This window comes from Plectropomus leopardus, chromosome 22 (genome assembly GCF_008729295.1).
Source record: "Plectropomus leopardus isolate mb chromosome 22, YSFRI_Pleo_2.0, whole genome shotgun sequence".
Classification (NCBI taxonomy): Eukaryota; Metazoa; Chordata; class Actinopteri; order Perciformes; family Serranidae; genus Plectropomus; species Plectropomus leopardus.
In genome coordinates, this window is record NC_056484.1 from 23409964 (window position 1) to 23437370 (window position 27407).

The 27407-nt window shown below is 40.6% G+C and overlaps 1 protein-coding gene across 1 annotated transcript in view; it reads left to right on the top strand.

Annotated features, from left to right (window-relative positions):
• Positions 1-1572: 1572 nt before the first annotated feature.
• efcab6 (EF-hand calcium binding domain 6) overlaps positions 1573-27407 on the top strand; it is a 73647-nt gene continuing 47812 nt past the window's right edge. Inside the window, exons 1-5 of the mRNA XM_042510927.1 lie at positions 1573-1657; positions 3532-3671; positions 8182-8363; positions 17549-17652; positions 17725-17812. Of these exons, the coding sequence (XP_042366861.1) occupies positions 3533-3671; positions 8182-8363; positions 17549-17652; positions 17725-17812 (513 nt within the window). The 5' untranslated portion in view covers positions 1573-1657; position 3532. The remainder of the gene's footprint in view (positions 1658-3531; positions 3672-8181; positions 8364-17548; positions 17653-17724; positions 17813-27407) is intronic.

The window sequence follows — 27407 nt, forward strand, 5'->3', positions numbered from 1 at the left end:
ATTAAGCTGAGACATCACCTCCAGCCGGTGCAGCACCTCTCCCCTGTTGCCACAGTAGTTTCCAGTCCAGCAGACCCCCCCGCGCCAGACACTTGTGAATGTCTTTATTGTGTGGATGCAAACGTCGGCACTGTGGTCCCTCCGCCTCTTTTACGGCTGCTCATTCTCTCCTGCCATTGTTCTTTCCTCCTCTCCGTCACTCTGTTTACAGCCGTTGGCTTCAGCTGCCCATCTCCACTTTTATGGTTTGTTTGGGTTTTTATACATGCCTGTCTCTGTTTCCTGGACATCTTGCGTTGTATTTTACATGCTTTGCTTGCTGGTTTATTATTAAAGTTGTGTCTTCAGGCAATATCTAATGGCTGTGTCTGGGTCTCTTCAGTGTTTGAAGGATTGTTCTTAAAACCTTTTAAATTGCAAAAATGGGGTTTTGTTACCATTATAAAATACAGGCTGGTCAGGACATGAAATATGGTTCAAACTGGAAACATACAGGGCTGCAACCAACAGGTTGCACATGAACATACAGGATTTTTAAGACAACTTTTAACTGCAAATGTTTAAGGTACAAGTAAGGGTGTAAGCACACGTGCATAGATACTTCAGATGACATGTAAGCCTAAAATTCCATCTGTAACAATTTAAATCAGCCTGTCTATGATTCAATATGTCTAATTAAGGTAGAGTAACAAGGATGGTTTTTGGCAGTGCTGAAGACGTAGTAAAATCCTTTGGACCTATGAAAGACTGAAAGAATAAATACCACAAACTTCTTACAAATGAGTAATAAATAAGTTGAATTCATATGCTCTAATCAATACACACAAGGGTTTTTGCTACTACAGCCTTTGTCTGGTATAAACAAGTAACCTATGGTCATGGATGGATTATTGTGCAGGCCTAAAAAGCACAGGCCCAGGAGCCCAAAGCGTTAAGAGCCTCCTCTGGCCTTTATCTACGCTGGAGGAGACCCAAAATGACAACAAAAAACATAAAATGACCATAAGCAGACATAAAAGAACTACAAAGAGATGCAAAACAGCTGCCAAGGAACATAAAGAGACTCACAACAACTACAAAAAGGGCAAAGTGACCACAAATAGACACAAAATGACTACAAAGAGACACAAAGCTGCTTCATAGAGATGCAAAACATAGTGGCATCATAACAAAAACCTGGCATTTAAATGGTTAAAATGTCTAAAAGTTGAAAAGTGCATTTTGTGTGCAGAGCGGTATGAGTGTGAGTATTTGACACTGCACAAAAAATAATAATATATAAAAATCAATAGTGCTGTTAATCATTGAAATATCCCAGGCTGCAGCAATACAATAATGCACATCAACCAAATAACAAGCTCTGCATTTGAATCATGCAATAAATGATTTGTCCACTTCAAGGCACCAGAAACAAATCTCACGCTTGTCTAAAGCTAACCAATCAAACCAACGAAGGTAACGAGTAACAGCCAATCAGAGGCAGAGTAGGGCGGGTCATACCTTCGTTGGCCTAGGAAACCCAGATTCGCTCAAGGAACTTTTCATAGATCCATAACTTGTCAGCTAACCATGTAGTTAGCCAACAGGTGCCTTGATTCAACCGGCACACACAACATTAGCATTCATTTCAAGCCGTGTTTGTTGCCACCTGAAGAATGTAAGTCCAGTTTTCACTCTCTTTTCACTCTGTTTTTGGTCTCCAGTAACTCCCGAGAAATGCCTAATGCTCCGCTGTGTTCACTAAACTAGCTAAACGAAAACCGAACAATGACGGAAAAAACGTTGCAGAGCTGAGCGGAAGTGTAAAGTTGTTTGTAGCTTATCTCCTTCAAAGTAACTGACACTAACTGTATTATGAATTTAAGGGAATAAAACGTACTATATTTATCTTCTTACAAAGTAACTGACAACTATAGCTGTCTGATTGATTTAAGGGAATTAAAAATACTATATTTGCCTCTAAAATGTAGGGGAGTAGGTGTATAAGGTAACATTAAAAAAAAAAAAAACTAGCACAGATATTTAAGCAGAACGTTGGTGCTTCAGTAAATGTAAATGTTAGGTTTACTTTTTCACGACTGTTTTGACTGCTGTCAAACCCACTTCTGTCAGAGGAGCCTCCGTGTTGTTTTTGAGGTGCGTGCATATAGAAGACATTACGGTAAGCGCGTGTAGCGCTTAAATCAAAACGGAAGCGTTGTCCTTATGAATCACATTTATTCAGCAAGTCAGTAATAAATGTATGAATGACATTAATATACAAAAAATGAAAACGTACATTAATATTACCCTTTTTTACATTTATTGTACATTAATAAATGTAAAAAATGGGTAATGTTAGGTAATATATTGAAATAATAATGAAAACTGCATTAAGACTTCAGTGGTGTTAATTATTCAGATTAACAGCAAAGAAAACACAAGGTCGTGTGTTCATGAAAAACCTGGAAAAGTCATGAAATTTGCAAATATCAGTTTTTTAGACCTTAAAAAGTGTTAGAAATTTAAATATACCTTGAAAGTTTAGGAAAAGTCTTTGACCTGTAGAATAACACATGACGTGTTCAAGTGCTGATTAAAATTTAAAACTCCAACGATAGTTTCTGTTTTTTGTTTCTGGCTGTGGTAAATTATGTAATTTTTGTTATTTTTGTAAGAAAACTATCAAATGCAGGTTTTCTCTAAATATCACCAAAAATAAAAACAAAACAAAATAAAAACTAACAAAAAAATTGTTTGACAAGTCTCCGAATTTTAGATCCCCACCCTGCATAAATAATAATATGAATGGTCCCTAAGTTATATTTTAATTTTCATTTGTTATCCCGTTCTGTTCCTTTTTTTTTTTTTTTAAAATATGTATTTAAAAAGATATTATATTGTAATAAAAAAGTATTGGTGATCATTTCAGAGAATGTATTGTCTTCAAAATTTGACTCAAAGTCTTGGAAAAGTCATGGACATTTATTGGTAAAAATGTATGAATGTGTAGACTGTGTTAAAAGGCAAAGAATACATTTCAGACGTACTTAAGAGTGTCTTTAAAAAACACCCTGTTACCACAAACAGACCTCAGGATGTCACTCAGACAGTATCAAGACCTCCTGATGTAGAATTTCAAAATAAAAACATTCTAAAGTCTCACATTTGACATATATAACCTGACATGAATTGTGACCTTTCATTATATATTTTACATACATTTATATATTATACATTGAACATGTAAAAATAAGATATATTGATAGATTGTTTTGATTGTTTGTTTTTTTGCATCCATGGTGACAGATAACTGGGTTTGACAATAGTGAGTGGAGGCAACAAAAGCAGACTGCGTGGTTGAATACAGTGTGGCGTGCTAACAAGTATCAACAGCTCATTCAACTCTGAGAGAGAGAGAGAGAAAAAGAGAGAGAAGAAAGAGAGATCATGTTCAAGTGTTAACTAGCAACCGCAGTCACCACTCAGTGTCGTTAATCACGCTGCTGTCCTCCTCCTGCCTCTCTCCCCACACACACCACTTTCACCCAGTATGGCCAAACTGCTGCCTCTCCAGCCTGGACCGGGACTGGACATAAGCCCTCGGCCCCACACCGCTCCGGGCCGCACCACACACCTGTCCACAAGAGGACAGACAAGAGGGGGGTCCCGGCAGACAGGGACAGACAGAGGTGAGTGGTTTTCAAACTCACTTTCCTCCACTGTATTTGCTGATTTTGCACTCAGAGCTTTAATATTTCATAGTTTATAATAGCTAATGCTGGATAACAAGTTTTCACTGAAGCAGACTTTTTTTTTTTTATATCATTTAGGCCTTGTACATAACGAGTTAGTCTGGACTTTATAATAATGAAGATGGGGTTCATACAAGGTGCTTGAGGTGTTAGAAGTACTTGAATTTGGCACTCAGAAATGTAAGCACTGGGGAACCCTGACATTGTGATGGTTTTGTATCTTGGTCTTTACAAAGTACTCAAACCATTTGAAAATTGCATACAGACACCTTTCACATGTATTTAACCCTTTGAATCCTGAGCAAATTGCTTTGAGTTCTTTCAAAAACATGTGGAAAAAGGCAATGAGCAAGAAATATCCCACAAATTTCAAGAAATTCTTCAATTTAGAAAATTATATATCTAAAAAAACTATAGGTAAAAACATCCAGAGACTAGATAAATATATTTATAATTATCATATTATATATTTTGAATTATTTTACAAAATTTCTATGGTTTTTAAGCAGTTTTTATCAGGTTATTTGCTTGTTTTTATCTGCCTTTTTTGGCTTGATTTCTTGTGGTTTTTTTTGTTTCGGTTTTTTTGTTAATTTTCACTTACATACATTACACTTTTCACTACCAATTTTGGGTCATTTCCTCCTCAGTTGCTCAATGCTTTCTCCCCACGTTTTAAAAGAAATCAAGTCAATTTACTCAGGCTCAAATGGTCAATAAAATAATGAGGAGAACAGAATTATTATTTTATGAAAAGTAGTAGAAAAATATTTTAAACTAGGAAGCCAAGAATGGTGATGCTTGCATTTTTTTTCTTTTTTTAATTAAAAAAAATAGTTATACTGTTTTTTTGTTGTTGTATTTTGAATTATGTGTAATGCCGTATGACTGTATGAACACCAGTGGGTTGGTAAACACCAGTATCCCAATGCTAGGATGTTTTTCCAGCCTGAGAAAACAATCCCACCGGAACATCAGCGGCATTACTTTAATTCTGCTTCTTAACATTGAGACCGATGGTTGCAAAAGTACCAGTTTCATCCTTGAAACTACAAAGGAGTGCTTGAAAAAGTACTTGACAGTCTTTGAGTTGACTTGCCCCTGCCAGTCTGAACCCTGCTGAGAGCTTCAATAATGCTGAATAGATCACATACCAATGCTTAATGGGTTAGTTATTAGCCATTGTTAAAAACATTCAATTAAAACCTCTTGCAATGTCAGGACTCAACAATAAGGATTGCCTGATTACCCAAGACAAATAAAATTCCACGTAAAGCTGGTAAATCTAGCAGCTCATTTGACTGGATGGACAAAAACAATTAAACTTTTTTTTTCTGGAGCTGATGATGGCAGTAGCTAACACATTGCACAAGCGTCATACCGATAAACATTCTTATATTCTTGCACATCATGAATTAAATGTAATGAAAATTTCCTTTAATTTTTTTTTAAGATAATAAGCTCTTGATAACGTGTAATTAATCATACCATATCTGTACACTGTGATATCTGAGGCAGTACTGGCCCACTTCAAAAACAAAAATAAATATTTTTTTTGTATGTTTTGAAAAACAGAAGGTGAAGCTGATTGACCTGTCTAGTATTACATGAATGAATCTGTGAATGACCATGGCGGCCTTTTTAATTACCTGTTACGAGTATATAGCACATTAGCTACCCCCAGGCTGCTGTGTATGTATTTTTAACACCACAAATATTAATTATATATAAATGAAAGTGAAAATATGTTTTTTTACAAGGTAAGGCAAGAATAAATGAAAGAAAATGCAAAAAAATATGAAATCGGCTCTGCATGTTATGGTAGTAACTGGATAATATTGCAGCAGTGGAGAGTACAGCAGCATATTAACATAGGCCATGTAACAATGCTCAGTAAATGTCTGCCTCTGAATGTTGACATCAAGAAAATGTCAGCATTATACATAATTACCTCTATGTGACTTATGTACTTAAATGAAAATAACAGTAATAATAATAATAATAATAATAACAATAATAATAATAATAATAATAATAAATAATAATAATAATAATAATAATAATAATAAATAATAATAATAATAATAAAACATCCACAACTCAGACTCACTCTCCTCATTTGAAAATATCCTCAAAGCCCACCATTTCTCAACAATACCTGTTTCCCACTGCCTCCCCAAATCTGAACTTTTTCTGAACTCCTGTATAAATGTAGTTAAATGTAGCATAGGTCATTGTAATAGGTGGTGTAAGTCATTAAGTCATTCTATCAGTTGCAAATGTCTATCAGAATGTACTATTTCCTGTATAAATGTGGTGAACTGTGGCATAGGTCATTCTGGTCATTCAGTGGTAATCCACTACTGTACTAATCTACAGTACTTAGCACTGTCATTTACTCAGGCATCGTAACAATGCACAATAATCTGAACACTACAATATAGACATGTAAAAATGACATGTAAACCTCAGGGGGCATTTTAAAGAATGACTGAAAGAATAGATGGAAAGCCAGCCAGTGAGTGGCTGGTATTCAGTGGTGTTACTGGTATTAGGTGCTAACTGCTAACTGAAGGAATACAGTGACAGCTCACAGTTTGTATACCCACAGGTGATCTTGTGCCTTTAATACTCAGAATAGAAATACTTGAAATGGAATGTCTGTAAACATGCAAAATAAAGTGCATACATGAATAAAACATAAATAACTCGGCCATTCCATATAAAAGAAAACTTTACTGATTCACGGCACAGCATAATTAAAATACAATATGATGAAATGACCAATTACTTTGTAAATGTCCACAGAATTGTTAGTGAGTATTTTATTTGCTCCTCAGGGTTACTGGGATCTAGATTATGTCGATTATTGCATGTGGATCCAATGGGATAGGAAAGTGTAACCAACCGCTGGCAGCCATTTTGAAAAATGGTCGCCACAGCAACCATTTATCCATATATCCATCTAATGTATCCATAATCATGTCTGCCAAATGTGGTGCTTTTATCACAAATTGAATGAATGATTGTTGTGATATACTGAGCTGTGCCGCCCCACTACATTGGAAAGTGTGACATCTAGGGCTGAATGTCGATACTCAATACCTTTGAGGTCATTACCATAATAACTCAGTACGAAGAAGTATCCAAACCTTAAGAAGTATCTAAAAAAAACCCACTATTTGTATGGTTTTGCATGCAGCCAATCACAACAAGTGTTCTTTGATTTAATGTGACATGTGATTGGCCCAATGCTGCATCAGCTACAACCCATACAAGATGGGTTTCTGTTAATCCTCTAATTTGAGCAAATTGAAATTGCCAGTGTAAAATACATCTAATGGAAACACGTCAGTTTTGAAAAAAAATCCTATTTATTGCAACAGAGTTTTTACCCTTACATGAGGTGGTATTTCAGATGATATGAAAAAGCCATATTTCTCAAAACAGCAATGACATATGATGCAGCAGGAGCTACAAGAGGTGTTGGATCACATAGCTCTTCAAAAGTTGAGCGGATCATTCGGAAGTTTTGAATCCACAATTCCTCTGTGAAATCGTGGACTATCACCTCCCAGAAATCCCTCATACGTTGCCTTTCCATTATGGCTCCATAACACGCCATGTGGCCTTGGATTGGAAATAATGACAGCTAGTGTGGTGGCTGCAATAAAGCTGCTAATGTTTGAACATCCATCCAACATCATCATGTTTACTGGGATTTTATCACCGGAGGAGAAGTTGCAGAACATCACTCAATCGAAACACAGTCATCTCACAATTGTCTTGTAGACATCTCAACTCAAAAATATCACTTAAGTTTTGAGCAAATCCGTAATGAAAACCCATCTTGTGTAGTGTGATAAAGTGGAGTGAGGTGTATTTGGTGCAGTCAGCAGTTGAGCGTGCTGAGATCAAACCGTTAAAAAATATGGCTATGTTACATGTCTGGAGTCTGATGGTATTTTACAAAACTGAATGCTGCCATTTACCAAATGGGCATTGAATGTACTAAAAAATGTGCGAAAGTCCAGTGGAAAGACACCCAGTCCAGTGACACCTCAATAAGTGCGCCTCAGTTCCCATCAACTCTCTTCAGATGCTAATAATTTCACTGTGACTGTGTGTGGCAGTTAGAATCTGACTGTTTTTATAATGAGGCTCATTTACATAGAAAGGGGCCAATTTTGCTCCGAATGTGTGCATGCTACCTGATTTAAATTGGTGAAAATACTGCAGAAGCACAGAGATGCTATTTGCTTTGCAGCACAGTCAGAGGTGCATTTCAGCCTCTGTGGGTGCTTTGAGAATGACGCTTTCCTTTTGTCTTATTTGTTCAGCTTTAATGACCACAAAAGCCATGTAATTTATTTGTGCAATGTCCTCTATCTTTTTTCCTCTAAAATAGCTTCAAAATAACATAGGTATTTCCTCGACCCCCATCTAGGTCCACAGCTCATCCTGGAGCAGGTGAAGCCACTGATCCACAGCAGACTGTCCCACATCAGGTCAGCCTTCATGGCAGCAGACCCCGATGGTACAGGGCTGGTGAGCAGTGGGGAGTTTAGACGGGTCCTGAAGAGCCTGCTGTCTGTCAGCCAGAACCAGCTTGACACGGTCCTCAATCAGGTGAGATGGACAATAACTCTACTCTCTGTCCATGTGGGGTCAGAGGTCAGAGTCTCCCAACAGCACCTCAGCATGGAGGCTGCTCTAACACATTTGCAAGATTGTCAATAGTTTTTTTTTCTGAAGTGGAAGGAAAAAACAGCGCTCAAAAAGGCAGAAAAGAGAGATGGGGCGGGTGTAAAGCCAGGTATACACGGTGCCGATCATTTCTTTTTGTTAGTTTTTCATTACCTGAGGGTATGAAAGGCTGAGATGTGATGAGCACAGATGAATGTAACATTATAGCTCTGACCTAACCAGATATAACAGACATCACTACAGTTAATACAACAAAAACAACAACAGTTCTGACTCTTCAAATGGACATTTTGTTTTTAAAATTAAATTCTGTCAAATCAGAGTAACTGTAAATTGTATCACTCAATAAAAAATATAAAAGCTTTTATATGACCAAAAGTCTATGGCTGCTTAGTCTGTAGATAAAACACTGACAAATACAGACAGATAGTAGACTGTTGTGCTCAAAAAAGAAATAGCTTTCATAGAACATAAAGCCTATCCTAAAGCCCACACTGCTGACTGCGATGACATGTTTTGAATTGATCTAGTGCACTAGAATAAACAGAGTAATGACAATGGAAGTTCAAAATGCTGGGGCGTCACGTGACTCATGGAGGCTTCGAATAGTTGGAAGTTGGAAATTAGCTTTTGCTGTGCTAACCTAGTGTTTCATATTATAGGCCTACAATTATTGATCCTTTTTTAATAATTTAATCAGACTTTGATCCCTCTGTCAGCCTGCCTGTCCCTGTGTCCAAGCTTTTTCCTTTGTTTAAAAAGGTCTGGGCTACTTCATTGTTCTATGTTGTCACACTACTGTTAATATAAGAGAGTGATTTTAATACAAAGTGTAAATCACTGCATGTGAATGCATGAATTAGTCAGATCTGAGCTACAGAGGAGAGCCTTCAATAGGCTGAGTGATATTGCCCTCTACTGGATTCATGCGTTAATGAACTGCATTAAACTAGAGCCATCTGTCTTTTTATAACCCGCTTCAAAATAGTTCCTCCAGCACCCAGTGCTATTGTGCTATTGTAAGTTACCAATAAACAATAACAGGATTACATATATAACAACATAATAATAAAATATAATATAATACTGTAGTGTAACAATTTCAGTGTGTAGAATAATTCCCCATTAAGTCTAGTATGTTTTATTTTTCTAAATGACTTACCCTGTGATCTCATTCAGGTCTTTGAGCTTCCCTCCCTATGCCATCAATGGGAAATCAGCTGAGCTGAAACATAATAAAGAATAATGGAATCAACAGAAACACAAAGCTAAAAACATTCACCCTTAAATTCTGTGTCTGTTTACAGTAATGTTTTTTTTACATTCTGTGTAGGGATGTCTCAAATATACACTCTTAATCCACATCAATACTAGTATATCACAAAATAGCACTCTGCTATCAAGCACCATGCTGTATTTAACAAAGCTGACATGTAGCTCACACTGAGCTGTGAAATAAATCACACAAGCCTTTTCTCCCCTTTAACTCCTTAACGTTAGATGAAATTATTAAAAAGCAGGACATTTTAAATTAACAGGCTGTTAGCGGCTAATGAAATGTGTTCAGTATATATAGTACAGTGTACTAACATTAGCTTGCTCTGTCAGCATGTCTGTTATTGCTTTGTAAATCTAATTACTAATTTAGCGGCAGATAATCCAATATCATGCTTTAATGCACTTGTTAATTTAGCTAAGATATGCTGATAATATCAAAAATGATTCTTTAGACACATACCTTGTTAAAGCCCATCACAAATGGTCTTCTCTGCTGCAACTCCATTGCACCGGCAGCTATTTAGATTCTCCACGTTTCACCATTGCTGTGAAAAAATGGTCCATTGGAGCGAACGGAGATGACACGACTCTCTTTTAAAGGGCTCTGGATTGATCTAGCAGGTGTAGCAGTATGACATCACATGCAGCATACTGTACTGGCGGAGTGAAACCATGGGCAACATGGGCGAAAGCAAAGCAATTTCTGCTTATTATTATCGGTTCTATTTATCAGCTAAAAATGTCATTATCGGAATTATCGGTGTGGCTGGTAGGCGATGATGGAAGTCGGCGATGAGGTCCGTATCCAGGATGTGCAGGTAAGGGACCCAGGACTTCTCCTCCGGACCGTATCCCTCCCAGTCGATGAGATACTGGAGCCCCCTCCCACAACGACGAGACCGGACGATAAAAGCCGGGGACCCATACACCAGGTGAGGAGTAGGAGGAGGTGGTAGCACAGGGGACAGTAGGCTCTCGTGCACCGGCTTGAGCTTGGACACATGGAAGGTGTGATGGACCTGCATGGTGTGCGGGACCTGGAGCCGTACTGCCATTGGGCTGATGATCCGTTGGATAGGAAAGGACTGATGAACCTGGGTGCCAGCTATTGGGACTCAACCCGGAGTGGAAGGTTGTGAGTCGAGAGCCCCACCTTCTGGCCCACCTGGTAGACAGGGGCTGGGGAATGCCGATGGTTGGCGGCAGTGGTGTAATGCTGCACAGAGCGCTGGAGGACGGCACGTGCTTGGACCCAAGTCTGCCAAAGCGGCGGATAAAAGCTTGGGCCCACGGGCAGGCTGACTCTATCTCCAAGGTTGGGAACGAGGGGGCTGATAGCCGTAAGCACACTGGAAAGGGAGAGGCCTGTGGCAGGGTGTTGTGGGCGTAGTTGATCCAGGGAAGCTGCAGGAACCAGGAAGACGGGTCACGAGAGACCATACAGCAGAGGGCTGTCTCCATCCCTTGATGGGCCCTCTCTGTCTGCCCGTTGGGCTGGGGTTGAAACCCAGAGGAAAGACTAGCAGAGGCCCCCAGGAGCTTGCAGAACTCCCTCCAGAATATGGAGGAGAACTGCGGTCTCCGGTCCGAAACAACATCGACTGGGATGCCATGGAGGCGGAAGATGTGGAGGAGCACCAGCTGCGCGAGGAGGACAATTGAATCATGCCTGCAGCCAGGGAGTCGGTAATGTAAGTCTCCATGACAGCAGCATGGATACAGGTTGAGTCTGGTGGGTGATGGTGCCCATGCGGTGGCCGTCCAGAGCCTGGGCAGGAACAGGACAGGGTAAGAGCTCCAGCCCGAGCACTAGCTGATGAGCCAGGTCCTCACCGACGATGTTGGCTTTGGTACCTGAATCCACCAGTGCGGCCAGAGAATGGGAGCCAATCAGACCCCGTACAGTCTCCAAATGTGACGCCCCCTGGCTGAAGACCTTGCGCATCTCCTCGGAGAACAGCTGAAAGGAGGTGCAGGAAGGAGAACTCTGCGGTTTCCCACAGCCGCGCCTGTCCGGTCAGGTGGTTGATGGTGAAAGCCACTCTCGCCTGCTCGGAGGAGAATGTGCGTGGCTGGAGGAAGAGAACAATAAGAAGCAGTTGGTGAGGAATGGCCCACAGGTTTCTGGATCTCTGTTATAGCACTTAGGGGTGCCCACCCTGGGTTCTGGCACGTCAGCGGGGAGGAGAGGAGCAGACGCCAGCGCTGGTGGGGAAAGTGCCGTCTCGGTTATCTGGGTTGCCAGTTGCTGGAGCTGAAGAGAGAGAGCGTTGAGAGCCCGCTCGTGATTCTCAGCCGGCATCTTTGTCTCCTGACAGGAGCTCCTTGTGCTGTCCGAGAACGCCCTCTAGCCTCCCCAGGCGATCGAGAGGTGAAGGAGTGTGTACTGAGTCCATAACTGGCCAGATTGTACTGTCAGGGCTAGTACTTGGACCCAAAAGCAACACACAAAACAGGAACAGTCCTAAAGAGTCTTTAAAGAAACTGGCAGAAAAATTCACACTTCATTGAAAGTCCACTGAGCTGAACGTCGGTGCAGATGACCCACCGGATCGATCCCCGAACTGAGCCCAATTGACGAGGAGGCTCAGGTAGGAAACCTGCCGGGAAAGCGGAGCAGGCAAGCAGCGGTGATCAGCTGATTTCTCCCTAGCAGTGGTGGATCAAGCAGGCAGGCAGAATCGCAAAATATCACCCTTTCTCTGCGACCAGAAATCAGGAAAACACAGATCGAGCTTGGAACCAGAAGACGGAAGGCAGGTCGGATTACCGGGACGGGGACAGAGCAGGTTGGTCAGGGATGGGCAGGTTCGGGAAAAGGAGATCAGGCAGGAAAATAACGCTGGATAGTCTTGCATGGCAAAGCACAATCTGGCAGTGAGGATGAGACACAGGACAGGTTAAATGCAGGAGCGGGGACTGACAACAGGTGAGTGTGATTACCGCTGACGAGGGTGCGGTCAGGTAGAGGGAGGGACAGGGAAACACCACATGTGATCGTCGTGATTAAAGGAGAGGTGAGTGAGAGGAAGCGGCAGTGGAGCAGACGTGATAAAATGTGCTTTTTATCTCTTTTTCCCAAGACATTTTTCCCTTTTTTAAAATTTTTTAAATATATTTTTTTAATCTATTAGTTTCTTGCAATTTGTGAAAAAATAATTTAAAAACTGCGCATTTCCTTTTTTCCATGTTTTTAAAAGAAATTGCACAAAATTGCTCTAGGTTCAAAGGTTTACAGGACTTATTTTTTTTTTTATTATTTTATCATTTATAATTATTATTATTATTTTTTTTACAAATGTTTGTTGTGCACCATGGGGAGTTTGCAGTTTTGTTTCATGCTTGTTCATATGATGACAAATAAAGTTCTTCTATTTACTGGAAAACACTTCCAGTTTGAGCTGATTAATTTGAGTGTTTAGGCAACACTTGGTTAAGATGTGAAAGGTTGTTTAAAAAGCCTGTCAATTACATGTGCATTAGATTTATTTCCCTTCAAACTCTGTGCTGTCATGTGGGGCAGATACCAGAAGGTGGCAGTGTAAGATTTGCAGAATGTCTCCCAGGCAGCTGACATTGACAAATGATGCTCGGTGGCCGTGGAGACTGGTCAGAGGAGAAGTGAATCTGGCAGCTGTTAAAGCAGACGTTATTTGTTTGCACCTCTATTGCTCTGGCATCAGATTTGCCTCTGATCCAGCCCACTGACTTATTTTGTACTCTTTTATTCCATACATTGCTCTGCGGATGGTTACCAAAGAGAAGGAATATGAAATGTGTGTGATGCAGGACGTGGAAGTCTTCACTCTGCGTCCATTGGCTCTAATGAGAGTGGCGAGGCCTCGAATCAGGACGCTGCTCCTCTCTGGCATTGATCAGTCGTGCGTGCACGCGTGCGTGGCGTGTTTGGGCTGTGCACGGCGGCATTATTCCCCCTCTCCCTTCATATTTGTGTGTGTGCGCACTGCCTCTGTCACTCTGCGACGCCACTGTAATCGTCTCCACTGTTCCTCTTTGTTCCGTCTCAGCGCTCACGCTTGACAGTTTGACTGCCTGTCTTTCCCACACAGATTTCCTCCCATAATATCAGCACTTTGTGTCCCCCCCCCCCCCCCCCCCCCCACCCACCCCCCCACCCCCCCCCCCCCCCCACCCACCCACCCCCCCCCCCCCCCCCCCCGTGTCTTAAATGAATGAGAATGAGTGGGAGTGGGTGGGCGAGGGATGGAGAGAGGTGGGGGTGTGTTTGTGTGTGTGTGTGTGTGCACTTTCTGGAGAGTTGCTGCAAGTTTACTTTAAAGGACTATCACTGGAGGAGCAGCTGTTGTTCTGGTGACATTTCCGTGCTTTGTGCTTGGGGGAGCGAGATGCCACAAGCAGCACGACAACCCTCCCTTCGTCTTCTGTTCTTTATTTATCTATCTGCTCTCACGCACCAACATCTTTTTAATATTGATCAGTGATTAGATGGGTACTAGCTGGGCCTGTAAGGGAGAAGTTGCTTAAATAATCAGAGTTTAATATGAAGGAGGGAGGGCTGATGACAAAAAGACATTCACAGCTGACAAATGTGATGCTGAAGAAGAAGGCGCTGACAGACAGCCAGGCTCACGCAGAGAACAAGACAGAGAAAATCCACTGCATCATGAGAGCTCAAAGCTCCATCTCCTCCCTCGCTAAATGTTTTTTTTTTCTGTTTATTCAGTGTGATTAGAACAGACTTTAATTCCTCTTAAATGTTACTGCATTCTCTCTTCCTCTTTGGAGGCACAGCATTTGAGGCGTAATTTGAACCCACATTTAGCCTCAGAGACTGATTTTGCAAGATTGTTGAGATTCTGCGCTCTTTTTTAAAACAATGGCGTGTAGATGTAGAAAAGAGTGTAGACATATCGCCATGTGTTTGGATTTATGATTAAAACCTCTCACCAAATCAAATGTCAGTCAAAAAAATTTCATTTGATTCTACAATTTGAGCCAAAACCAATTTCTAAAATCCCCGATGCCGGGGTCACACTTCCTGCGGGAGCAGCACGTGATGTCTACCTCACTTAACTGCTGTGGCTGGTATGCTTGTGGTGTTGACACAGACAGCGTCATTGTTGTGGCACTGCTGCAGAGCTTCCTGCTGCTGTAACTACTTTATTTCCACAATTAAAAGCCGGTCATTTATGAAGCCATGTAACCACTGCCATTCTCAACAACAAGATCATTCCAGTATTCACATAAAAAGCCTTGTGTCAACAAATGAGGGAACTCTGTCTCTAGAAATGTCATCAGAGGGCTTTTATTTTTAAAGGTCAAGTTTAAGTATAGTATGTAAGTAAGTAAGTTATGTAAGTAAGTATATGTCAGGAATAAACAGTGAATTTTGAGTTTCTGCATATCTCTAAAAGGTCTTGAAGGTTTTGAATTTGAATTTGAATGATCTGTAAAAAAAGGCCTTAATTCATATTCAGTTGTTTTTAATCAGGCTTTTAGAAGTCTTAAAAATGCAAAGACTTAGGTTCTTGTAAATTGTTTTTGTTCCTGATTTTGCATTGTGAAAACTTAAAATAATTGGTAATATTTATTTCTGTTAAATAATTTCCTAAATACCGCTTGCATAAACATCACAAAGATCAGTATAGCGTAACTAGTAACACTAATATTTTGTCAGCTGGGATGCTCAGAGCAGAGGGGTGCAACAAGTGCAACAAAAAATAAAAATTGGCTATTTAACAAAGATTTCATGACATGGCTGAAACTACTATAAGGCAGTACGTACGAGGCTTGGTGTTTTTCATGTGAGAAATTTTCAAGCTCTTGATGGGAATCAAGACCGTGGAATTCTACATGCAAAGCGAGAAACATGAAATTGCAGAGAAAATGCAAGGTATGAAAGTACCAGTTCCAAAAATAGAAAGTCCATATGTAGCAGCAGATGTTTTAATCGTGGCGGGTCAGCACATGTTAAATGTATTAATGTGCCACTGTTACACTATGTTTTAGCATTGAAGGCCTCAGTATGCCTCAGCCAAAATAGCTTGTATAACACGCAGTATGACCATTTATCTAACTATCTATGGTAAATGAGCTGTATTTGCTTTTCTAGTGTTTTTGACCACCACGTCACATTCACTCATTCACACACACATTCACACACTGGTGGCCGAGGCATCAGGAGCAATTTGGGGTTCAGTATTTTGCCCAAGGATACTTGACATGTTACTGGGAGGACTGGGGATTGAACCTCTGGCATTTAACCCTCATGTTTATTGTGTAAAATGAAAACTGTGGTTCAGTGAGTGGTTTCACACAAAACTAAATGTGACTGCTATAACAGACCGACAACAGACTGCGACTGTCTTGTTTTGCAAAATCATCTTTTAAAATTGACAAATGTATAATTCATGCTACAATTTATACAGGATTAAAATGTATATTTTTTTGACCATCCTATGTATTTTTTTCCCCCTGGAGGGGAATTTACTGAAAAGGCAAATCATTTTCTTTAGTTTACTTTTTTCAGTGTTACAATAAGCATGTTGCACACCAATCATGTATCCATTCATTCCAGTAGCATTCCTTAGTTTGAAACTGCAAGACAACAACTTAATTTGCTCCTATTTCAAGTACTTTTTTTTTTTTGTACATAACAGATGTTTACATGGTTGTTTGTTTTATCACAGTTAATTTAGATGAATTTAGATTTTCTGTATCAAAGGAAGATTTGTTTCCACAGCCAGTACAACACAGACACTTACAGATATACAGCAGAGGCAGCGCAGCATTCACTGAAGAGCACCAGCTATTTTTTTAAACTTAAGATGATAATTTAATATTGAGCTAATATTTATAGATAGTTGTGTTCAGATTTAAAGGCAGATCTTATCTCATGGCCTCTGCCCTGCGTACAATCAGCCTCTGACCTCTGCCTCACCTTCAGCCTCGAACTGAACTGCAGGTGTGTAACCACGCTGTCACAGGTATATAGAGCATGGATCCCCCCTCATCCCTCCCCTGAGGTGGGGGCTGTGTGTTACGCTCTGTGGCTGGTGATAGCAGTGATAATTGGACGGTATGGTGTCTATAATAAGACTCAATGCCAGGAGCGCCGCTGGGGACGGCTGCACTGGATTACACCATGGAAGGATGTAGGGCAGGGCAACAGGGACTCTACTTTGATTATGAGCCACCAAAATAGGTATATGTGTGTGTGTGCCAAGTATTTGTCTGCTTGATTGAACGGATGTGTGTATTTGTGTGTGTGTTTTTGTGGAAACTAGTTCTCTGATTTTGTGTGTTTGGGTATGTGCCAACTCTTTACCAGTTTTCTGGGAAGTGTGTGCGTGTGTGTGTGTGTGTATGTGTGTGTGTGTGTGTGTGTGTGCGTGCCTGCGTGCGTGCCTGCGTGCGTGCCTGCGTGCGTGCGTGCGTGCGTGCGTACGTGTGTGTGTGTGTGTTAAGCAGCACAAGGTCAGAACAAAAGCATGCGTCTGTATTTCCCAGGTGTGCCCTGTTACAGAGAACGGCACCTAGCATATTCCCCGAACAGCCTAGTCCTGAAAATTACTGCTCAACCCACCTGACGCCATCACCGCGCCGCTCTCCCTGTCTCCACGGAGACACCATTACATGTGCCATTATCGCAGACGCTGGTGCTGGAATGTTTGAAAAGTTTGGAGTGGGCTTGAGTGCAGGAGTGTGTTGGATGTGGAGTAATGTTTCCACCACACTGTCATCTTCATCCTCCTCTTGCTTTTCCATCATCATCATCATCATCATCATCATCATCATCATCATCACAGTTGTGTTGTTTTATGTCTTTGTGTGTTTGTTTGCTCTAGGTTTGTGAGAGGGGCAGTGCAACAGTGGACTACATGCAGTTCCTGAGGAGGTTCAGCCGAGCTCCGGCGGTCCACAGAGCCTGCAGCAGCTACAGCAGCGTGAGGTACACACACTTCTCTCCTCTAGCTGCAGCACACACTTTGTTAGGCGTTTGGTGGCAGCAGCTGAACATGAGTGAACTCTGTCTGTCTGTGTGTCTCAGGCGTGGTCCACAGAGCACTCCCATGTCCCTGTCAGAGATACAGAGGCATCTCAAAGAGAAGGTGTGTACCCTCTGTTGACTGTTCATTGATAAAAGCTGAAGTTTGTGTATCAGTGGTGGTCAGCTATAGTGAGTCTGGTGGTTGTCGAGTCTGATTAATGATATGCTCAGCAGAAAAGGTTGACACAATTATTGTTTATAGCAGAGGTATCCTGTGGAGTTTACCCTGAAATTGTGCAAATTGAAATTGAAATACATGAATATAATACATGCTCAATGCTCAATTTAAAAAAACCTTCAATTAATTGCAAAACAAATGTTAATCACATTAGGTAAAACAAAAAGGAAAGTATGCCTCAAGTTCAGCTTTGGTGTACTTTGGCATGTGAAGTTATTGTATTGACAAATAGCAATTTGTCTTTAGAGTTCTGACCTTGAAGGACGCAGAGCTGGAGAGTCAAAAACATTTTATTAAAGTCAAGTAAAGTCAAATCAGAGATTTACTTCTAAACACATGTCAAAAACAATTCCTTAAATCAGTGAAAAAACTGAACTCTATAGTACTGAATAGGGCTGGGCGATAAGGCTTTAAAATAACAATATGATATTTTTAGGCTAGATCGTGATGCACAATATTTATGTCGATATTTTGAAATTTCCTCTAAGCTACTGTAAACGACTAAAACACAAAATTATCGTACGAACTACAGTTACAAATATAGTAGCCGCTGCCATTATATAAAGTTACATCACCTACTGTCATAATAAATTTTAATAAAATACTGTTATAAATCTAAATATAGTTCTAAGTTATAGTGGTGCTATGTCTGACTTTTCATACCCAAACCATGTTTAAACGACAGGAGGAGCTCGCTTTTCGCCATTTCTGTGCTCAGTTTCTTTTGGGTGGCCCTGAAATCAAGGCTCGATGACACACTGGAGGAGTCCTTATCGTAACCCTTTACCTACGATAAACACTAGAGGTCATCGCGTCAGTGGTTACAACACACACTTACCACAGTCTACAGTTTGCGAGCTAACCATTAGCTTCGAGCTTTGATTAACCCTTTAAAACCTCGTTCAGTTTTGTAAACTGAGCAAAGTAGTTTGATTACTTTCAAAAACATGGGAAAAAAGGCAATGACCAACTTGGCAAAAAGGTCCCACAAACTGTTGGTTGAAGAAAATGACCTGAAATTAGTTTTTTTTAAAAAGGTGGGAGAGTTATTAGAAAAATACACTTGCACTTTGGGTCATTTTCTTGTTTTTCTTTCCTTTTTTTGCTTATATTCAGGAAATTTTCTTACATTTTACATTTTTCTTGCAATTTGCAACTTGCAATCTGCTTCTCCCCATGATTTTGAAAGAAATCAAACCAGTTTTCTCAGGTTTCAAATCCATATCCCTGAGATGCATTCAACTGAAGTTCATGAATGTGAACACTTCCTGGAGACAGACGTGTAGCATGACTCCCTGACAACAGTGATGTCAGAGTATGTGAGTTAACATCCATTAATGCTGCAAAGTCACACTTCCACAGACTGAGCAGAAACGAATAAACGCTAAACATAAACATGACTCACACATCATCCTCAGTGTGTGAGTGTGTGTGTGTGTGTGTGTGTGTGTGTGTGTGTGTGTGAGCGAGTGTGTGAGAGGGGGTCTTTCATGTAGCAGCAGCCGTGTTTGTGAGGCCAGCTCTGGCAGAATCGAGGCTCTTCGTAGGAAGCATGACAGAGCTGACTCTGGATTTGTGCTGCTTGTGTTCCACATATTAAAGCAGGCCGTGGATGTTGGTGTGAAACGCAGAAAATTGACCAAATCCCATCTGTGGATAAATGAAGGCCTGAAGGCTATCAGGGCTGTCCTAATCCCTACCACAGACATATATGTGTGTGTGTGTGTGTTAAGCCATGTTCCTATGTTGACTACATTCAGGAAAAACATCTCTCACAGCCCACATCCTTCAGCCGGCACAATTAAAACATTTATTTACAGTCCATCCGTATTCTCCTTCTCCTGCATTGTGCCACTCTTTCAGTGTTTTTCTTTTTCGTGTCTCAGCAGCCAATCACATGTGTCCAAAGAGACAGACTTCTAGGACCAGTAATATAATGCCAGCTATTCACTAATGCAGGACTGTGTCACACTAACCCACTCTGAAACAAATCAACCTTGTCAGGGGATTTCATTTCATAAACAAAACATATTGGAGTTTTAGTCCAACCACATTAATATTTTCTCAATATAATAAATAATATGTTACATATTCTGTCCTTTTTTTATGCCTTTTATGCCTTGAGGTGATTTCATCATTTAGCACAAACATCCACTTGGACTCAGCTATGGACTGATTAGATTTTGGTACACAAAGGTCAAGGTCATTGTGACCACATCTGTCTCATTTTTGTGAACATGACATTTCAAGAAGTTCTTGAGATATTTTTTTCAAATTTGGCACAGACTATGCTTGTGCAGTATCTACTTTTTCATACCTTCTAGAATGTCATGGGTGTGTACGGTATATGATGGTATCAGTGTGCAACACCAAACTCCATTCTGACCCCCGGCACCACAGACCAGTAAATTTGCTAAGTCCTGCAAGCTGTCTTGGAATTTTTAGCCGACTTAAAAGACAATACACTCACGAGATGTCGACAAAAGGTAATATTCTCGCACCTATTTTCCTTATTAGACAGAAAAAGACAACCATACACCTTCTGAATTTATACATCTCTCTTTCACAAAATAAGACGTTAGCTTAATTGCCTCATTAACTCATCATAAAACACACTATATTCAAAATCAACAGAAGCAAAATCAAACTCACCCAAACTGTCTTAGTCTCAGTTTCGGTAGTTGTTTAATTATTCCACTGTTGTACCAGTCAGCAGCTCTGGTTTGGTTGCATTAATCCCTTAATTCACTGGGTTGGATGTGAAAATATGCTGTTTTGTGTGCCGTCTCTGCTGTTACACTTGCAGTCAGCTCAGCTGCCTGTTGCACCCACAGACTGTATATAAAGACAACATGACAGCTTCCCCGAAGTGAAGCTGTTCGATCTGGATTGCTTCCTGGTGTCTGACTGCAGTATAGGTCATAAAGTCAGCCCCTCCATGTTAGTGAATGGTCATAGGCCAAACTTAAAACAATGATGCACCCTCACTAAAAAAAGAATTAGTGAGGGCCCATCATTGCATATTGCGGGTTAAGGAGCTGAAATTACCGCATTCACCTGGGTGATGTGTTCCCATTAATGCCGATCGGAGCCAGAGGCGATAAAAACCCATGTCTGCTGCAGAGTGGTATGACCTGGGTGTAAATGCCGATTGTGCACATTCTTATTGCATTAAAAAGCCAGATGTTAGCGGATGTTAGTGGTTCTTCTGTGCAGTGGTAATGAGGCTTAAAAGAAACTTGACTGTTGTGTGGAGGCATGCAACTGCATGGCGGTATATCTCAGTTTAATGTTCTCTCCAACAATAACTGTTTGGTCTTTCTTCCATTAGTATAGTTATTATTCATAAACAGCCAATTCTCCCATGGACTTCTATCACGGCACCAACTCTGGCTGCTAGGTAACTTGTGATGCAACTGTAAACTTCTTTCCACCCAAGCAAATGCTGTTATTTTTAAATCCATCTCCATAAACACTCTGCATTTGACTTGTGTTACTAAGACAATGGCTTGTGTTGTCACGGCAACAGGATGAGGATGTTGGCCTACCCAGGTAGCGACCCCTCTGAGGGACAAAACGAGGCTCTATGTTAGAGGAAGTTGTGATGAATAAATCAGATATTCAGAGGCCTGTTTACTGAACAAACAACAGAGCCACCGGGGATTCCCTCTCTGCAGTCTGCACACTTTTGGTGACTTTGATCTCTGTCAAAATTGTTTGTCAATTACTGTATTAAGTGAGCATGTGTAGGAATGCGTGTGAGAGGGGGTGTGTGTGTGTGTGTGTGGTCACTGTCTGATGACTCGCCTCAGAGGACCAGCTGTGTCTGTTAATGAGTGATGCTCACACACATATGATGAAGTAGCAGTCACAGCTGTTTACCCTGTGTGCTCGCCTCACTTATCAATATTCAATTAAGATCAGTGCACTGAAGTAGCCATCCAAGGGTGGAATGAAGGATGTTCCTCAACTCTTTATTAACTCCATCTGTGTCTCCATCTACTCTCTATGCTTTGTTCATTACTGAGGGCATCTTAGTGCAGAGTTATATCTGAAAAGATGCAGTTCAGTGCATATACATTGATCATTAGTAGAACATCCTGACTGATCAACATGTTCCTCACCCCAACTTGTTAAATGTCACCGCTTTGTCAGTGGACTTTAACATCTACATATCGAGTTATTTGCCTGTGTATCTGTGCGTTTTTCTCGGACGGTGTGTAAATTTACACCTGTTAGATGCAAGGTGTCCTTTCAAAATACACTTAAGTTTTCAATATTTTGATTAGGGCAGGGTGATATGGCTTTAAATATTATTGTGATATTTTAAGACATATCACAATACATATTTTTAATGTTAACTACTAAAATAAAAAAATGTAATGAATTGCAGTGACAATACAGGTAAATACAGCTCTCCAATTCATATATTAATAGTATTTGCAAATCGCAGTGGTGCTCCATGGGCGCAAAATGTGACCAAATAGTCACAGTCTGGAGCTCTACAAAAGCCCTGCTCTGCGTAGGAGCCATTTTATTGTCACTCTTCCACATTTCATCTCTTTACTATATAAAAATGTTCCCAAAATACAATCTGCTTAACCTACTTTGTTCAATAGAGATGCCTTCTATTATGATGCATCTAAATGAACACTGTAATGTTTAAACAAAAGCATTCAAAAGTTTAAAACTTTGAAACAGACCAATCCTTTTTAGACAGATGGAGTTTTTGTATAGTTAACCCAGCCGAGCAGCAGCTGAATTGTGTTAAAATACATATAAAACGACTCAGGCAGGACCAACATTCAATCACATTTCTGTCTTTTCTGTGATGGATTAGTGTTTTACTTCTGTCATTTTAATCCCATTTTGAAATTGTAACTAATCTTAGTCTGCTTGTCCGTCTGAATCTGCCACTTTGTGGAATACAGTTAAATAAATACAGTACTGAAAGTGTCAATCCTCTTCCTGCCTGTTTACATGTGATTAAAAACTGTACTGTTAGAACTGCTGAGGGGTCAAAAGAGATTTTCAATACTGGGATGGACGCAGGCCTAACCTTTAAATACAACTATTTCTAGTCCTAATAATTTTTCTTAACTTTACAGCATCACTTTTCTGCTGATATGGATTGTTGCTGAGCCATGGTGTTTCCCTAAACTGAATGTATTTTAACATGTGAGTGAGTGAGTGTTTCAGAACGCACTTTATTGAAAGGAGCGTTGAGAGATTTTAGTTTGGCATGTTAAATTAGTATCAGCTGACAGCTCACTTTGAATTTTTTATTGTCTTTATCCATATTATGTGAAATTGGATTGGGGATAACCATGCCCAAATCAACTCAGCTTCAGGAAACTGAGGAAGAACTCAAATGACAATATGTCTGATCATTTTCGATGCTTTTTATTATGCATGTAAAACCCTAAATTACATATTAAATATTTTGGAAATTTGTGTTCCCAGAGACATGAACAAGCAAAAACTGACATGTACACTAAATAATAAGCAATGTTTGTATTTTACTCAAATTTACTGACAACTCAGTTTGTTTCCATGCACAAGTAAGTGGTGCTACAGTTATAGCTTCATTAGGTCATTTAATTGGATTCCTGTCCTTGTTCCAGTATTCAAGCAGGGGGGAGAATCCATTTATTGACAGAGGTATGTCCACTACACCACGGCAGCTAGTTTCAATAAACCCATATTATTTATACAGTTTATGATATAGACCGAATCACAATCATAACTGTTTATTTATGATAACTTTGGGGTAGAAAACCGCCGCGTCAGGTACATATAATCAAACAGCGCTGAGCAAACTCTTCCTTCATTGATTAGTTTTAGGTAGGCGTCTGCGGCTCAGTGGATAGAGCGGGCGCCCCATGTACATAGGCTCTCTATCCTATCAAATAATTCCCAAAAAAGCCCCAAAAATATCTTAAAAAAGTAGGGTTGTCAATGGTTAAAATATTTAATCGCGATTAATCACATGATTGTCCATAATTAACTCACAATTCATGCAAATTAACGGCACAATTTTTAAATGTACCTTAATAGGTTATTTTTTTAAAAAAATTCTGTGATTGTATTAAGATGGGAGTGAACAAATATGCTTGTTTCATGAAAATATGCATTTATTAGTATTTCAAAAATCCAGAACAATCACAGTTACTCACCAGAATATTCTCCAGAATAACCTCAAAGGTACTGCTTTCTCAAAAAATACTGAAAGAGTAACTTGAGCATATTTCTGTAGAGAAACTGTGATGGCTGTTGAAGGCTGTGTGCGAAGCAGGGCACATACATGAACGGGAGCTGCTTGGTCACTGCAGTCATGTAGCTGCACTCTCAGTGGTCAGTTTAGGACTTTATGTTCAGTGTCCTTCTGTCTGTCTGCCTACCTGCAGAAAGTGCAGGCCTGCTGCAAACTATGCAAACTTGCCTGTGGCAAGGGGGAGGAGGGCTCTTTCCATCAGCTGTGTATTTGGCCAGTAAGTGCTATTTGAGGCTCGACGTTCTCCGGTGGTGACTCACTTCACATCGACAGTAAATGCAAATAACTTTAGTCTTGTTGAGAGAATCGTCTGGCTGGGCTTTATAGCAGAACATTCAAAAAACCTCTTTCTTAATCTATTTCTGCACATGGAGATTTGGGGTGGGCCGAGGATCATAACTACAGAATGTGCATGTGTTAATCCAGGGTAAAAAAATTAGTGGTATTAAAATTATTTTGTGTTAATTTGTTATAAACGTGTTAACTTTGACAGCCCTAGTTTTAAGCCATATAAAAAAAAAAATCAATATCACTTTAAGTGTACGTCCCTCGCTGATGGGGATTTGAAGTCCTTATATTAAAAACACCAGATGCCATTGAGAAAAGCAGTCATTTTACTCCTCTGAAGGGCACAGCTGCTGGTTTAGACAGCCTTATTGTGGAAGGTAAAGAGGAGACAATATTCAGATATAGTGAATGAGTATATATTTTTTTTAGGTGGCCAAACTATGTCCTGCTGTGGATCTGTCCACAGCAGGACATTGCTTAGCTTCCCTGCTGGTGTTGTGGGACTGTTATTCATCAGAGAAGGGGGGTGGCTGGGGTGTGACTTTTTTATTTAAAATAAATATAAAATGCTACCTTTTCAAGTTGTATGTCCCTCACCTAAGCCAAAATTCAAAACACAAGTCCCTCCTCAGTGCTTAATTTTTTTTCAGTGTCCTGCCCATTTTGCAGCACCCCTTCATCCCTCTATAGTGACAAACAGTCCCGATCTCTTACCACCGAAGGAGGCCTGCATGGAGACTTGGAGCACGCACAGAATGCAGAGTCCAGTTAAAGTCCGACTGAAGTGTTTATATGACCAAAAAACACAAAACACCAAACATCCCCAAATCACCAGCAAATCACAGAAATGGTGATTCACATGGGACTAATATCATCCCGTGACCTCTGTGTTTGCCCAAATATGGTAGGTAATTTGCCCTGGAATTTTTACTTTACAAATTATGGACATAGCTGTTTTGCATGAGATTAAAATCACAGTTATCCTCTGCAATTACAAATTACCAGAGATCTCCAGGTAATACTAATCCTGTGTGAATAGGGCTAAAGACAGGACTTTTTGTAACAGGATGTATCAGTGTATAGGCACACTGGTCTGGGGGACATATTTTGTTTTTGTATATAAAGAAGGCAGTCTGAGAAAATCTATATCTTTAGCTGAGAATGTGTAAAAATATCTCTCCTAACAGCTCTCCCTCTCCCGAGCAGTTCTGATTAAACCAACACAACAGCAGGAAGCTTCCCATACGGGGATTCCCAGGAGTTCATCTTCATCACATGGGGGTCTGTGGTCTAATCTGCTTCTATTTCAGGAGCCCAGTGTTGGTGGGAGGCCCTCTTGTAGACCCTCCATGTTGTGTAGGTTATGCTGTGTCTTTGTAATACTAATGTTTGGATAGTAAGCGACAGCAGCAGAACGGTCCCAGAGCCCCTTATTATCCCTCTGAGCTCCACTTTAATGCCGCCTGTCTCTGGCACTCTGGAGCCCGACCAGAAAGAAATTAGCCTTCTAATTGACAGACAAAAGAAAGTTCATCTGCGCGCTCTCTTGTGATCGCTGTCTGATCTCCTCTCGCTTTTTTCTCTTTTCTCCTCTCTTCACGCTCCCTCTGTCACTTCTCTCCTCCTCCGCTCCCATTTGTTATCTGACTCCCTCCCTTCATTCCCTTCCAACTCTCCGTCCTCCTCTCTCTCTCTCTCTCTCACTTCCCGTCTCCCTCTTTCATCCCTCCTCTTCAGAGAGCAGTCCTATCCCTCCGCTTGTCTCCTTCCCATAATTCATAGTGACAGGAAAGGTTAGAGCGAGCACGGCGGAGCTGTGGCTGACAGCGAAAGGAGAGTCGAGTGTCTTTTAAAGCCATGTCGTTACACACTGTTTACAAGTCGGCACAGTTTGAGGGAAAATACTGCGATGCAGCTCTGTCTGTGACACTAAATAACATTTAAATCAGGAGGGAGACTGTACTGTGAGGATTAGTGCTACACTTTACATATTCATTATTACACAGATATCCTGTCATGTTCTAAGAACCAGGTTACTCCTTTCATTAGAGTTTCATTTGGTGGTTTGAAGGTTCATGAATTTAGGTTTCATCCTTTTGTCTCGTACAGAATAGTGTCAGAATGAAAACAGCGGACCCGTTTTACCCTCTGCACACACTGCCATGTCAAACAGTATTTGTTTATACAAACATACAGGTGGGGCGAGGAGGGCTGGAGACGCTAACACATCACGAGTCATTAATCATCACTCTAATTACACCCAGCTGAGAAGGTTTCAAATTATTGAAGATATTTTCATGTGTTTAAAGAGGTCAGCTGAATAAAGGTAAGCAGTTTAAAGAACTCGTAATGTCACATAAGAACAAATTTAGTTTCATGCATTCAATTATTCATTGTCAGTAACCGCTTGTCCTGTAAGTGTCATGAGGGGGCCTCTCGCTTAGCTGTCACTGGGCGAGAGGGGGGGTACACCCTGGACAGGTCACCAGACTATTGCAGGACTGACACATAGAGACACACAACCATTCACACTCACATTCACACCTACGGCAAATTTAGAGTCACCAATTAAGCCTGGATACAACTGCCTGCGTGAGCAGTGTATGAGCAGTGCGTGAGTGTTGCCGTACCTTGGTTTATTTTTCAGTGCCCGTGTTAACACGTCAGAGCATCAATGCTGCCTGTGTGAACAGGGCTGCTCAGACACATCTTAGCTGCATGTCAGCCGCGGCACATCTAGAGAAACGGTGGCTTTCCAATGTTTTTACGTATGACGCTTGAGTTGTCAGCAGAAATACGCAGTGAAAATGGTGTTTTGATAATTATATTGACTCTATACCACCTCTTACTGCAGTTTCAATGTCTTCATTTGTCATAGAGATGAGACAATACAAACACATCTGTTGTACTCAAACG